The sequence below is a fragment of the Anopheles gambiae genome, chromosome 3 (genome assembly GCF_943734735.2).
Source record: "Anopheles gambiae chromosome 3, idAnoGambNW_F1_1, whole genome shotgun sequence".
Taxonomy (NCBI): domain Eukaryota; kingdom Metazoa; phylum Arthropoda; class Insecta; order Diptera; family Culicidae; genus Anopheles; species Anopheles gambiae.
The window spans coordinates 53,443,234-53,458,191 of NC_064602.1; the positions used below are offsets into that span (position 1 = coordinate 53,443,234).

At 37.6% G+C, this 14,958-nt stretch overlaps 1 protein-coding gene across 1 annotated transcript; it reads left to right on the plus strand.

Annotated features, from left to right (window-relative positions):
• Positions 1 to 398: 398 nt before the first annotated feature.
• LOC1274400 (GRIP and coiled-coil domain-containing protein 1) lies at positions 399 to 3,177 on the plus strand. The gene is made up of 2 exons (XM_313518.5): positions 399 to 753; positions 848 to 3,177. Exons 1-2 carry the CDS (start codon positions 654 to 656, stop codon positions 2,731 to 2,733), a joined length of 1,986 nt encoding a protein of 661 aa, XP_313518.5. The 5' UTR covers positions 399 to 653; the 3' UTR covers positions 2,734 to 3,177.
• Positions 3,178 to 14,958: the final 11,781 nt, after the last annotated feature.

Here is a 14,958-nt window from a genome sequence, read left to right on the forward strand (position 1 = left end):
ATTGAATGTTCGGTCATTTTAAAAAGTTTGTTAAGAATTTTGTACTTGAAAAAGTTGGCGAACATAAAAAAGACAGAATTATAATGCAATTATCGGTCATAACAAAATCAGTGCCCAAAATTAGGACGAAATCATGTGCAGCACAAGAGGACTAAAGCTAAGAGGCTAGTTTCCAGATTTTGGTCGTTTTAAAGTGATGAATTACTGAAACAAGTACTACTCCAAACTACTCCATCAAGTTTATCTTTTTGAATTTGGAATAAGTCTAGCTCGTTAAAGAACTGGATGGTCCGATTGTCTCGATTGAAGCATAAATGTTGCGCGAGACAATTTGAGCTACTTTTTGTCGCGCGAGGCGTTGTTGTGCGCGACGTTATCGCTCTATGTCTATTTGTACTGTCATAAAGAAGATAATGGAAAATCTGGCTGTGTGTTGGACAATAGGAATGTACCCTAGATGATATCAGCAATAGAAACTATGAATTGTGAAGTTTATTTTATTTTAATTTGTGTATTTTAGGTTTTTACAAACTTTCTATATTGCGTGAACTTATAAACGTTGCAATTTTGTATAATTATTCCTAAATAGATATTGTTTCTAAGTACTGCATCTCGTTAAGCTGTTCTGAGTTCAAGAGAAAAATATTTACATCATGGAGAAGAAAAGGCACGAATCAAACAAATTAAAAGAATATGAATCCATCATTAGCTCTCAGAAAGAACACATTAATCGCTATGAAAATCGGCTCAAGGGTATGTTGTTACTGAAACATCGAAGTAAACCTTATGTACTGTAACCAAAAAGCAATGGCTTAGTTTTTAATCGATCAAAATTGATATTTTTTAGATATTATCGTGGCGTACAAAGGTATTGTCAAAGAAAAAGCAGCATTAGAAGAAACCTTAAAAGCACTTCAAAAAGTTAATGATGGCAAGGAGGCTATCTTGGCTAATGGACTTCATGAATGTTCTGAGGCAGTTTTAGCCTCTGGATCGGTTGAAGGACAACTACAAACTCTAATGAACAATCTCACCACTATCACAGCGGAACGCAACCGGATCGAGGAAGTGTCAAAATATGAAAGAAATCAACTTCGCCAAAAACTGGCAAACAAGGATTCCATTATAGAAGAACTGTCGCGACGTATTAAAGATTTCGAATCTCAATCACAATTCGAGATGAGCAGTTTCAATCCAAATACGCCTGTAGACTACGGACCGAGGATGGGACCGTCTGAAGATCAATCTGTGAAAATTCGGGAGTTGAAGAAATTACTAGATGACGAGCGTAATCTAAACGAGCAATTAGAGCTACAGCTTGGAAATTTGAAAACTCAGTTTATGGTTATTGCTCCGGACCGACACACCGTTTCGAAAAAACTTGTTGATCCAAAGAAGACAACACCAACGGACTGCGATTCAAAAGGAACTAATAATAGTTCAATCAACTTAAAAGAATCTTTGCGTGAGTTGCAAGATGAAATGAACCATCTAAAGAAACAGTATGCAATTGCTGTAGCAGAAGAAAAACAACGTGTCCGTCTGGCAGAAGAAAACAGCAAACGTTTGAGAGAAATACACGAGGAGCGTGTGGCTAACTTTGAATCCCGCATCAAAGAACTTAGTGAAATGGTAGGCAGATACGATCGTATAAAAGAGCAGGATAAAGTATACATTTTGCAATTAAAAACTGCAATTGCGAACTTAAAAACAAAGCGAGTGGAAGAAAACAATGATTCGCCTCAATATGACCGGGAATCCATAGAGGACGGTTATGGTGCAGGACAGTTATTGGTAGAAAATCATTCAACAGGAGGTATTACAGAGAGGAAAGAGGATTTAAGTTTTTTAGCTGAGATAGCACCAGAAGATCAACATGCAGATGAAACGAACGAATTAAAAATGTATAAACGGCGTTACGAACAAGCAATGGATGAAAATCAACGACTGAAAAGAGATCTTCTTTTATGTCAAGAAAATGTTTCGCAACTAAAACAAAAAATTGGTATTCAAAAACAATCAACAGCTCAGATAGAATTCGATTTAAAACAAAAAATAACAGATCAACAGATAGCTCTTAAAAATGAATCCGTCAAACATACGGAAGCGTTGATTGCATTGCAAGCATCATTTGAGAGAAAAATCACACATCTTCAAGATTCGTTACAAAATCAGCGCGAACGTTCGCTTGCGGTGATGGATGAGAAAGAGGAAGAAATTAAAACTCTTCGAACCTCTCTTGAAATACTTTCACTTTCTTCGGCTTCTGCTACTCAAGAGTTCCATAACGATGCAATAGGCAATCGGCTAGTTGATCGTTCGGATAGTAATTCCGAACCATCATTTATGATGGTAACATCGCTTCAATCGCTATCTGAGGATCATCAGCATTTGATTCACTATGCACAAGAAATTGCACGAATGAATGTAGAGATCAGTGCTCTAAGAACTTCAAAAAACTCGTCAGAAGCCTCGTTGCGCAAACTTGCCCAAGAAAAGTTAATGATTGAAGAAACTTACAAAACTCAAATATCGGCAATGGAAAAAGAGATGGAACGTTTACGAAGGAATCGACAATTAGAAGGATCAAATTTGGAATATTTAAAAAATGTAGTTCTAAGTTTTTTATTATCAAAGGATACTGAATGCAAGAAACATATGACCAATGCAATAGCAGCAGTTTTAAAGTTTGATGAAAATGAAGTGAAAGCCGTAAATAATATCAACTATTGATCATGCTGTGATCATGATCATTCCATATCCCAAAACATACACCAAAACAAACCTTAAGACCTAATTTTACCCAGGATATGGTAATTGTGAGCAGGAAATGGAAATAAAAATATTAGATATTGGCTGCTATCATTGCATCCATTCGTAGCTTTTGCGTTTGCTTTGGAACTTATTTCCACTATTCCCGCGAAAAAAACCGAGCAGTCTGTGAGCTCCCATGCGGCCTCGCACTCCATTAAACTTCATATCCCCAGCACCTTCACCTTAACCTTCATTTCTTTAACCACCTACTCGGGTATGTTTTGCGTTTTAAATTATTAATATCTTTTGATAGAATTCATATATTGACTTGAAAATTTAGGATAGCCTAGAAAAATATGTTTCCTTCCAGTAAAAAAATCAGAATCAAAAAAATAATAAATAATTCTTTTAACATTTTTTTTTCAATTTGTGTTCCTTACTTCTATGATCACCTACCCGGGTAGGTAATACATTTTGTATGGGAGCTTGCATTTCTGGATGGTAAATAGATCATATCTTCTGATTTAGTTATTGAAATAACTTCAAATTTTCAGGGAAGCTGCATAAAATTTTATTCTAAAAGTTAAATTGTTGTTGTTAGTATGGTTTAGAGAGGCTTTGGCTCCTGCGGAGTTCTTTCGCCTAATCTAAAAGTTAAATAAAAGTGTGTTTCAACTTACACACAACTTCAACTTACAACTTCACATAAAGTGTGTTTCAACCCATATAATCAAGATACCGAAAACGCCACCAATTTCTTGTACTAAAAATCCAGTTCCATTAAACAAAGCTAAAAAACTATCAGTTTGGTGGGTTAAGCCACACGGCCACAGAAGCAGCCACTTCAATGTTGTTGAAATTAGTTTTTTATGCACGGGCAATTTATTTGCTCAACATGTTTCACCTGTAATAAAATGTTATTTAATTCCCATATAACCAAGATACCGAAAACGCCACCAATTTCTTGTACTAAAAATCCAGTTCCATCAAACAAAGCTAAAAAACTATCAGTTTGGTGGGTTAAGCCACATGGCCACAGAAGCAGCCGCTTCAATGTTGTTGAAGTCAGTTTTTTATGCACGGGCAATTTATTTGCTCAACATGTTTCACCTGTGTTAAAATGTTATTTAATTGTGCAAAGGAAGCAATTAAACGTGTGTGTTTAAGTTGGTTTGTTGAAAAACATTCATATGTAATATGTGAATATGTGTGTTTGTTTACTTGCGAATGAACTCTCCATATCGCTGGTGCATAGTTTATAGACTAATAACCCAAATAGCCAGAATTGTTTAAGCAGCTCATTTTGGCACGCTAAAGATCGCTGCTCTAATTCGCCTTTTGCAGTAGATAAACAGCATCAAAGTTCTATGTGGGTCTTTCAAACAGCGCCTAAGCAGCTTCCTTATGCCACGATGCCAGGGATTATTTTTCTTTGTGTTTTATTTTCAAGCAAGCGTCATCGATGAAATAAACAACAAGATTTGTTTCGTTTAAACACATATGTATATTTTTAAATCCTTTGTATTGATGATTACACAAAATTTTACACAATTTACTGATAATCCACAATCACTTCACGCAATATTCATTCTTCAATTAACGAATCTAACTTGTGCAGCAGCAATGAGATTATTGCCGGCGTCCGTCTTTGACACTTTGACAAGAGGCACCTTGTACCGATGTCATGCATTAAAAAGCTATAAAGCTCCACCAAGTTCAGTACCCTTTCTTAACAAGCCTTCAAGTTCCATCATGAACCCTACGCATAGTGCTAATCAGCCGCAAAGTTCCAAAGAGTACCATGTGCCTGTTAAAAAGCTCCATAGTTCCGCAAAGTACCGTCTATCTCTTAATCAGCCACAAAGTACGACATAGGAACGTTTTTTTGTTAAACAGCCCTAAATCAGCTATAAAGTACGAGCTGGCTATTTGGGAATATTGCTGAAGTTGAAGTGCAGTGATGTAAGTGAATGAATTTAATCAATCGAGGAGTTAAAATCCTGTCCAGCATATCCCTTAGCAACCCTTGACCAAACTTTTCCTCAAAGCATTTTTGGAAAAGGTTGGTTAAGGGTGGGCAAGATAAATACATCGGATCGGAACTGGCAGCTCCGATTGTTCTAAAATTTGGTGGGTTAACGACTGAATCGACCACCACAAACCCACGTGGGTTTGAAGTGGTTTTACAGTGGGTTAAGGACGATTTGGTTATTTGGGTTGTGCAAAGGAAGCAATTAAACGTGTGTGTTTAAGTTGGTTTGTTGTAAAACATTCATGTGTAATATTTGTATATGTGTGTTTGTTTACTTGCGATCGAACTCTTCCATTTCGCTGGTCAGTGCATAGTTTATAGACTAATAATATTGCGGAAGTTTAAGTGCAGTGATGTAAGTGAATGAATGTAATCAATCGAAGAGTTAAAATCCTGTTCAGCATATTGACCTTAGCCAACCCTTGACCAAACTTTTCCTCAAAGCATTTTTGGAAAAGGTGGGTTAAGGGTGGGCAAGATAAATACATCGGATCGGAACTGGCAGCTCCGATTGTTCTAAAATTTGGTGGGTTAACGACTGAATCGACCACCCCCAAATAGCCAGCTTGTACTTTATAGCTGATTTAGGGCTGTTTAACGAAAAATCGTTCCAATGTCGTACTTTGTGGCTGATTAAGAGATAGACGGCACTTTGCGGAACTATGGAGCTTTTTAACAGGCACATGATACTCTTCGGAACTTTGCGGCTGATTAACACTATGTGTAGGATTCATGATGGAACTTTAAGGCTTGTTAAGAACGTGTACCGAACTTGGTGGAACTTCATAGCTTTTTAATGCATGACATCGGTACAAGGTGGGTCTTGTCAAAGTGTCAAAGACAGACGCCGCCAATCATCTCATTGCTGCTGTACAAGTTAGATTAGTTCTTTGAAGAAGGGATTTTGAAGGAAGTGATGTGTTGTACAGTAAATTGTGATACGTTTCGTGTAATTTATGAATATTAAGGGTTTAAAAATATACACATGTACACAAACAAAACAAATCCTGTTGTTTATTTAATCGATGACGCTTGCTTGAAAATAAAACACAAAGAAAAATAATCCCCAGCACCGTAGCTTAAGGAAGCTGCTTAGGCGCTATTTAGAAGGACCGCCTGGAACTTTGATGCTGTTTATCTACTGCAAAAGGCGAATTAGAGCAGCGATCTTTAGCGTACCAAAATGAGCTGCTTAAGCAATTCTGGCTATTTGGGCCACAAACCCACATCGGTTTGAAGTGGCTTTACAGTGGGTGAAGGCCGATTTGGTTATTTGGGCAATCCTGTTAAGAAACCGTTAAAAGTATGCCTAAAAGTATTACTTTTAGCTTTCCATACAGCAGTAATTCCAGGGCTTAAAACACTGCGTAACGCTTTCCTGGCTTCGTCAATGTTTCGTTAAAATTTAAAATTTAGCCGGTATTTTCAACGAAAAAGATCAAAATTAACGAAAATATCGACAGGGATGGCTGTATTGCTGTTTCTCTTTCTATGCGAATTTTCTAGATCTTCGTTAAGTTACAACAATGGAATAAATGCTTAAGTTATTTCATGGAATAAATGCATAAATCCAACACAAATGCTTTTATTCGACATTTAATCATTTTGCCACTGCATATTGTCACTGTATCACATAAGTTTCATTCATTCTATGGATTTCTTCCATCAATTTAGCATGGAGGTTAGCTCAAGGTGGATTTAAAAATATCAGGTGGTGGACTCTAGTGCATTTTGACAATTCGTCACTTGACGTAAGGTCCCCAGGATTCAAACTTTGTCTACATTTATTAAATTTGTTCATATAATTTATCTACCCCATTTTTTCGTTTAAGTATTCCTTAAAAATATATTTTGGACTTCGCAAGTTCTTATTTAACATTAAATCATGGATTAAAGTGTGTTATTTTGTGTTATTCCGTGAATTTATTCTTTAATTCATTGTGTTTTCGACATTTTTGATGATAAAAATTAAGAAAGCATTTTTTTCAATTTTCACATTAATTCCTCATTATCTACAAGCCGCATGGACAATATATGTGAGATTACCCAAATAACCAAATCAGCCTTAACCCACTGTAAAACCACTTCAAACCCACGTGGGTTAGTGGTGGTCGATTCAGTCGTTAACCCACCAAATTTTAGAACAATCGGAGCTGTCAGTTCTAATAAGATGTATTGACCTTGCCCACGCTTGGCCCACCTTTTCCACACATGTTGACGAGGAAAAGATGGAGCAAGTGCGAGATAAGGTCAATATGCCGAACATGATTTTAACACATTGATTACTTTAACTCATTCACCTACATCACAACATAACTTCGGCAATATTATAAATCTATAAACTATGCACTGGCCAGCGAAATGAAAGAGTCCATTTGCAAGTAAACAAACACACTCATCCACATCTTACACAAACATGTTTCACAACAAATGAACTTAAACACACAAGTTTCATTACTTCCTTTACACAATTAAACACATTTTGGGGTGATATATGTCGAGCAAATGAATTACGCGTGCATAAAAAAAAACTGATTTTAACCAACATTGAAGTGGCTGCTTCTGGAGATGTGTGGTTTAACCCACCAATCTGACAGTTTTTTGGCTTTGTTCGATACAACTGGATTTTTAGTACAGGAAATTGGTGGCGTTTTCGGTATCTTGGTTATTTGGGTAGAACTCTTACTCACATGATTTTAAATTTCGTACCTAAACAAATCATCAAATCTTTTGTTAATATATCTCATTTTTTCGATAAAATCAATAGAAACACAAAAATGCACATACCCAAATAACCAAATCGGCCACTAAAGCCACTTCAAACCCACGTGGGTTAGTGGTGGTCGATTCAGTCGTTAATCCACCAAATTTTAGAACAATCGGAGCTGTCAGTTCCGATCATATGTATTGACCTTGCCCGCACTTGGCCCACCTTTTCCAAACATGTTGACGAGGAAAAGATGGATCAAAGGCGGGTTAGGGTCAATATGCTTAACAGGATTTTAACACATCGATTACTTTAACTCATTCACTTACATCACAGCATAACGTCGGCAATATTATAAATCTATAAACTGTGCACTGACCAGCAAAATTAATGAGTCCATTTGCAAGTAAACAAACACACAAATATGTTTTACAACAAACGAACTTTAACCCACACGTTTAATCGCTTCCTTTGCACAATTAAACACATTTTGGGGTGAAACATGTTGAGCAAATGAATTACCCGTGTATAAAAACTTACTTCAACAACATTGAAGTGAGCGCTTCTGTCGCCGTGTGGCTTAACCCACCAAACAGACAGTGCTTTGGCTTTGTTGCATGTAATTGAATTTTTAGTACAGGAAATTGGTGGCGTTTTTGGTATCTTGGTTATTTGGGATCTCACGTAAATTGTCCTTGCGTCTCGTAGATATGAGGAATTAATGTGAAAATTGAAAAAAATAATGATTTCTTAGTTTTTATCACCAAATATGTCGAAAACACAATGAATTCCCAAATAACCAAGATACCGAAAACGCCACCAATTTCATGTACTAAAAATCAAGTTGCATCGAACAAAGCTAAAAAACTGTCAGTGTGGTGGGTTAAACCAAGGTGTATTTATTGAGGAGGTGAATTATTAGCGCGTTTGCCGGGCGCCATCATTGAGTATTGTTATGTCAAATCGCATACAATTTTCTATATCCCCCTCCAGCCCTTCCCGATTTTTATACCGGAGCCCCCAGTATTGTTATGTCAAGTCGTGAAATGTCAATTTGCTCTGGAGCACTTCACCTCCTAATATCCATACACCTTGGGTTAAACCACACATCTACAGAAGCAGCCCCTTCAATGTTTATTAGAGTCAGTTTTTTATGCACGGGTGATTCATTTGCTCAACATGTCTTACCCCAAAATGTGTTTAATTCTGCAAAGAAAGCAATACAACTTGAGTGTTTAAGTTCATTTGTTGTGAAACATATTTGTGTAAGATGTGGATGCGGGTGTTTGTTTACTTGCAAATGGACTCTTTTATTTCGGTGATCAGTGCACAGTTTACTTATTAATAATATTTCGGAAGTTATGCTGTGATGTAAGTGAATGAGTTAAAGTAATCGATGTGTTAAAATCATGTTCAGCATATTGACCTTAGCCCGCACATGATCCATCTTTTTCTCGTCAACATGTTTGGAAATGGTGGGCCAAGCATGGGCAAGGTCAATACATCTTATTAGAACTGACAGCTCCAATTGTTCTAAACATTTGGTGGGTTAACGACTGAATCGACCACCACTAAGCCATGTGGGTTTGAAGTGGCTTCCCAAGTGCCACAAATCCACTAAACGACCACTAAACGGCTTCTAAACGACTCAAGTTCTCTACCTAAACGGAATATAGAAAGACTTCGTTTAGCAGACGGCAAACGACTCATTCATTCTAAAAATAGCAAAAAAGCTGGTGGCGCTATCTGTTGGTGGGATACCCCAACCAGTTGAGCTTCATCGCTTGGAGGAGAGCTTTCTCATTTCCGCTGTACTGTTGTATGGTTTCGCATTGAAGTTATGCATCGCTAGAACTAGAACGGCGATACGATTGTTTAAATACTAAACTCCAACAGAAACCACCAGCACTGAAGCAAGTGAGATTTGAGTAATGGTCGTTGGTGTTGATACCCACGTATCTGACCACACGACCATTCATATGGGTTTTTGCTCAGAAAGTGAGAAGGCTATATAGGTCATGATTAGATGAAACTTGTCGAAACACATTGCAAGAAAAGGATAGCAATATAATGATGAGTTGTAATACGCCATCTATTGATGAAACAAATGAAGCTGTGGAGCTTTCATTTTTTTTCTATGGATATTCAATTTTCCAGTCGTTTAAGCCTAATCTGTGGCGCTTGGGTTTACAGTGGGTTAAGGCCGATTAGGTTATTTAGGTTATAAAATAAGTTCACGGGATAACACAAAATAACACACTTTAATCCATGTTTTAATGTTAAATAAGAATTCGCAAAGTCCAAAATATATTTTTAAGGAATATTTAATCGAAAAAATGGGGTAGCTAAAGTATATGAACAAATTTAATAAATGTAAACAAAGTTTGAATCCTGGGGACCTTACGTCAAGTGACGAATTGTCAAAACTAGAGGCACTAGAGTCCACCACCTGATATTTTTAAATCCACCTTGGTTTCACCGATAAACGAAACGATTGACAGGTGCTGTTTTTGTGTGTATTGGTAGGGAATTAGATCGCGGGAATAAGCTGCCATAATGATATTCATTCTTGTAACCGACCACGAAAGAGAAACGGCTCTCGACAGCACGCGTTAAATAAAGTATGTAAAATTGTGAAAGCGTTTGTCATAACCAGCACGTACAGCAAGTTATCGTATGAGCCAACCTGACAGGAGGTAGCTGTCAAGAACCGTCAAACGGGGGAATGGGAGAAAAGTGCGCCAAGAAAAGCAGCGTCACTTTGCACACACGAAGAACGTTTGTAAGCAGAATACCACGGAAATAAAAGTTCATACATCATAATTACGATAAATTGGCGACGAGGAAGAACGAGCATTACGTGTGCTACATTGCTCATAGAACAAAGCCGTACAAATCGAAACTGTGCTGTGTTTGTATTCATGGCATCTCCACCAAGGGAAGCTGGTTCTGCTGCTTATTCAATCATCACCCGCTCCGCTGCAAAGGCTGCTGATGCTGATAACTCTACAGAAACTCTTCCGCCGATAAATCCAGCGGGCATTGGTTGTTCTTTTGCTGCTGCTGCGGCTGCTGCTGTTGCTACTGCTACTGTTGATCCTTCTAATACTGGTCTTACAAGATCCGACAATACTGCTGAAATTACAACTGCTACTGCTACAAAGAAGATGTCGGGAATGTTCGTGTTTGAACCATTCGACCCAACAAACTGCAAAATCCAAAGATGGCTAGAAAGACTACAGATTGCTTTCAAAATTCATCGTGTTCCCGAAGAAGACAAACGCGATTACCTCCTTCATTACATGGGTAGTACGACGTACGATGTATTGTGCAACAAGCTAAAGAATGATGAACCGCAAACAAAAACGTTCGAAGAAATTGTTGCCATCCTCAAAGAGCATTTTAATCCAAATCCATTGGAAATTTTGGGAAATTTCAAGTTTGCAAACCGAAAACAACGCGAAAATGAATCACTGAGCACATATTTGATGGAATTAGAAAAGCTTGCTCAAACTTGTAGTTTTGGCGATTACCTTGACAAAGCCTTGCGAAATCAATTCGTGTTCGGACTTCAAAACCGTGCGATACAATCGCGGCTGCTCGAGATACGTGACCTGACATTGGCTAAAGCAAAGGACATAGCTTTCGGCATGGAAATGTCTAACCGAGGTACAGATGATAATGCTGCTGGCGGATGTATTGCTCCGTCGCAGCGCCCAACGCCGGTGCTTTACACCGAGTCGGGTATATTTTTCCTTCGTCGACCGGAGAGTGCCTCCGACTATTAAGAAACGAGCGATTCTGAGGTTTGTGTTCGAATGCGCTTACTTTATTTAGGTTTTCATCTCTTATATGCTATTTAGTTGCTGACCGCATATAGGTCAGCTAACTGTAACTATGACTATTTTGATAACAAGTTTTATTTATATTTAATGCGACATATACCTATGGTTTATGAATTGCGCAAAGTTACTTCCTCGTTTGAACCGTGAGAACGGTTGACTACCTGTTTATGTTTGTTGCTTTCTGAAGCGCGCGCTATCGCTTGAGGCGTGTTTTGCTTGAACTTTGTTTTAACTTAAGGTGTTTTATCTTGAAGTGTTTTACTTCGCTACATCCGCATAAATGCTTTTACTTCCTAATGAGGTCGTACGCAACAGATGAGATACAAGGCACCGTTACTCCCTTTCCAGTTCAGCACATCATTGCTGCGAATAAAAAGAAAAGCAAGTCGGCGTCAACTCAACGGAAAGTAACTTGCTATCGGTGTGGGGATAGAGACCATCTTGCGGATAAGTGCCGACACTTGAAGACAATTTGCAATCATTGCAATAAGATGGGGCATCTTGCAAAAGTATGTCAGACAAAAGTAAATCGTTCGAGTGTACACACACTAGAATGCAGCTCTGAGCTTCCCGCAGACGATGACGCCAACATCGTGGACGTGTTCAACATGAGAACAATACAAAATATGGCTGGTAAGTTTTTGCTAGAAATGGAGATTTCCGACAGAAAACTTATTTTTGAGGTGGACACTGGCTCTGCAGTATCCCTTATTAGTAACAGGGATAGATTAAATTATTTTCCTAATATCTCTATTATAAAATTCTAGTAAAGGCTGATCAGCGTTACTTTCCAGCGGTAGCTTGGATGTTTTTTGCTTACTTTACATCCATACAATGGCAAGCACATCGACTATAGAAAACGCAACGCCGACTTAGTTTTTAGTGTTTTGACAGGTATGGAGAAGAATGATACATGTTACAGGCAGTATTTAATAATTGAACGTTTTTCCGTGGTCTTTCGAGATTTTGCTATATATGGGCTTAATTTTTGGTCTAAGCATGAAGAATGTCTTCAACGACGTGTAAGTTAAGTTTTTCAAAAAGTGGCCCAAAGAACTGTCCAGCAAGCCTCAACGTCAAAATATAGGTAGCATACTTTAGGTGGCCGCCACTGTAAATCCGGATGCATGAAAACGTAGCGAGAACATTCACACAAAAAAGTAACTGAAACAAATAACCTTCTTTAAGGAGTAACGGGTCATGCCGGCCTATACAGGCTTTTGATACTTATTACCATTTAGCCGGATAGTCAATCCTTGCTTAGGGCGATGGTCCATGTTCCATGGATGGGTCCCATGGATGAGCATGTTGTTAAGACGACCGAGTTGACGATAGTACCGCGGAACCCCTTAATCCAACAAGAAATAAAAATTGGAAAACTGGACTGGATGGTTCCATTAGTGAGTCAGATTCAGGTACTATTCAGGTCTCGAAATATAAAAGGAAGCAGCATCAGGGCCCGGAATCAGGATCTGTTCCATGACTGATATGGAATCTTAATCAATTAAAGGATCAGTATGTAGTTCACTTCCAGAACCGGAAGGTATATGTTGCAGGATCTGCATGGGGTCAGGACCGTTATGGGTTCAGTGTAAGTTCTGGTGTGGGTTCGCGATCAAATCCAAGGCCGGTACGGTTTTTAGAGCCATTATACCGGTATATATACAATTTCAGTACCGGTTGGGTAAATGTATCGATAGTAGAGCATTGTGTTGTGGTACAGAAGTGCTTTAATAGATTTAAAGTATCAGGAAGTGAAAAATTTATCATCAAATTAAACAAAAAAAAGCATTGTTTGTGACGACTTCGAGGTACAATTATAAATGGTGGTATGATTCCTAAAGTCGTAGTATTGTGTTACTATAGTGTTGGTAAACAAAGATATCTCAAAAACTCTGTATAATATATATAGAAATTAGTTTTGAAGTTGTTTTCATATAAATAGCAAGAATCACATTCATAATATTGATTTTTTATGTAATTTGACCGTAAAAAATATATAAATTTGAGTGATGAAAATATTGACTGTATAGCGATGGTAGACTCAGTTGGATATGCGAATTTTGGCCTTTTTGGTAGATTACTTAAAGGAAACTCATTTCTGTTGCTTATTTTTCTGAAAACAATACGAAATGTTAACAATATACCGGAAAAAATCTACAGTGTCCTGTTTTTATTCTTTTCATAACTATGACCACTTTTGGAACATGCCTATTACGTGTCTCTATAATGGTACTATGATGGCACTTAAATTTTTTAGCCTTTTTAAAAGGGATTTCACCACCATATTTAAAAGACCAGATTTCATAATGACATAAATATACTTAATTACTCATTAAATCATCGTATGGAGCACATTTTTGAGCCATACCACCACTATTGGTACTACCACCACTACAGGTACGATTACCCTATAGGGTCAAGATATATTTCAGATCCGATATGGGAATGGCATCAACTTCACAACCGGTATGGTATCAGGAACCAGCAAGGGGTTATGATCAGTTCCAGGATCAGGTTCACGATTAATTCTTACACCTATACGGGAATGGAATCAGTTCCAGCACCAGAATAAGTTCTATAAAATTTTAATGGGTTCGGGATTAGTCCCATATGAAATATAAATAATTTTATCTTTAAAAAACAAAATGGAATTTGCGTTGCCTTTTAAAAAATCTGTTGCACGCATTTTTACTATACCCCATAACCTTATTATATACCCCAGAAATTATCTTGCATAACCCTGTAACCGGGCCAAATTAACTAGTAATAACAAAAAAAAAGTAACGTCAAATTGAAAAGTTATTGTGATGGTGTGATAAATGTGCTAGGTGAAATCAAGGTGAAGGCTATAATTAATAGTGTAGAAACTTTTTTACCACTACTTGTTACGGAATCAGAAAGGAATCCTCTGCTTGGGTGTAACTGGATAAAGACTATAAATTTAAACCTAAACGATTTTCTAAAAACCAACTATGAAGTATCCTATTGCTCCTCGGAAAAATCTACTACAAGCTCAAATTTAGAAAACCTATTCAACAAATATCCCAAAGTCTTTAGTTCAGGATTAGGAAAAATTGAAAATTTACAAGCTTCATTAGCTCTACGTCAAGATGCAAAGCCAGTTTTCTTCAAGGCTAGGCCTGTCGCATTTGCGGTGCGGGATGCTGTGAGCAAATAAATTGATAAACTAGTTTCAGAAAATGTCCTGGAAAAAGTGGATCATTCCGAATGGGCTACTCCTATTGTCCAAGTAAAAAAATCGGAAGGGAATGTTAGATTATGCGGGGATTATAAAATCACGGTAAACCCAAATTTAATAATTGACGAACACCCGCTTCCGACTGTAGAAGAATTATTTGCAAATGTGGCCGAGGGAGACAAATTTTCAAAAATAGATCTCTCCCAAGCTTATCTTCAATTAGAGGTAAACCCTTGTTGTCGCGAAATATTAACATTATCGACACATAAAGGACTATTTCGCCCCACTAGATTGATGTATGGAGTAGCATCGGCTCCAGCAATATTTCAAAGGTTGATTGAGCAAATCCTCCAGGGCATACCAGGGGTGACTGCATTCATTGATGATATTCGGATTACAGGCCCAAATGACGAAATGC

Excerpts from the sequence above, each read along its gene's own strand:
- LOC1274400 (XM_313518.5), top strand. The coding sequence starts at position 654 with ATGGAGAAGAAAAGGCACGAATCAAACAAATTAAAAGAATATGAATCC. Across the intron at positions 754-847 it reads CTATGAAAATCGGCTCAAGG|ATATTATCGTGGCGTACAAA; the intron begins GTATGTTGTTAC and ends GATATTTTTTAG.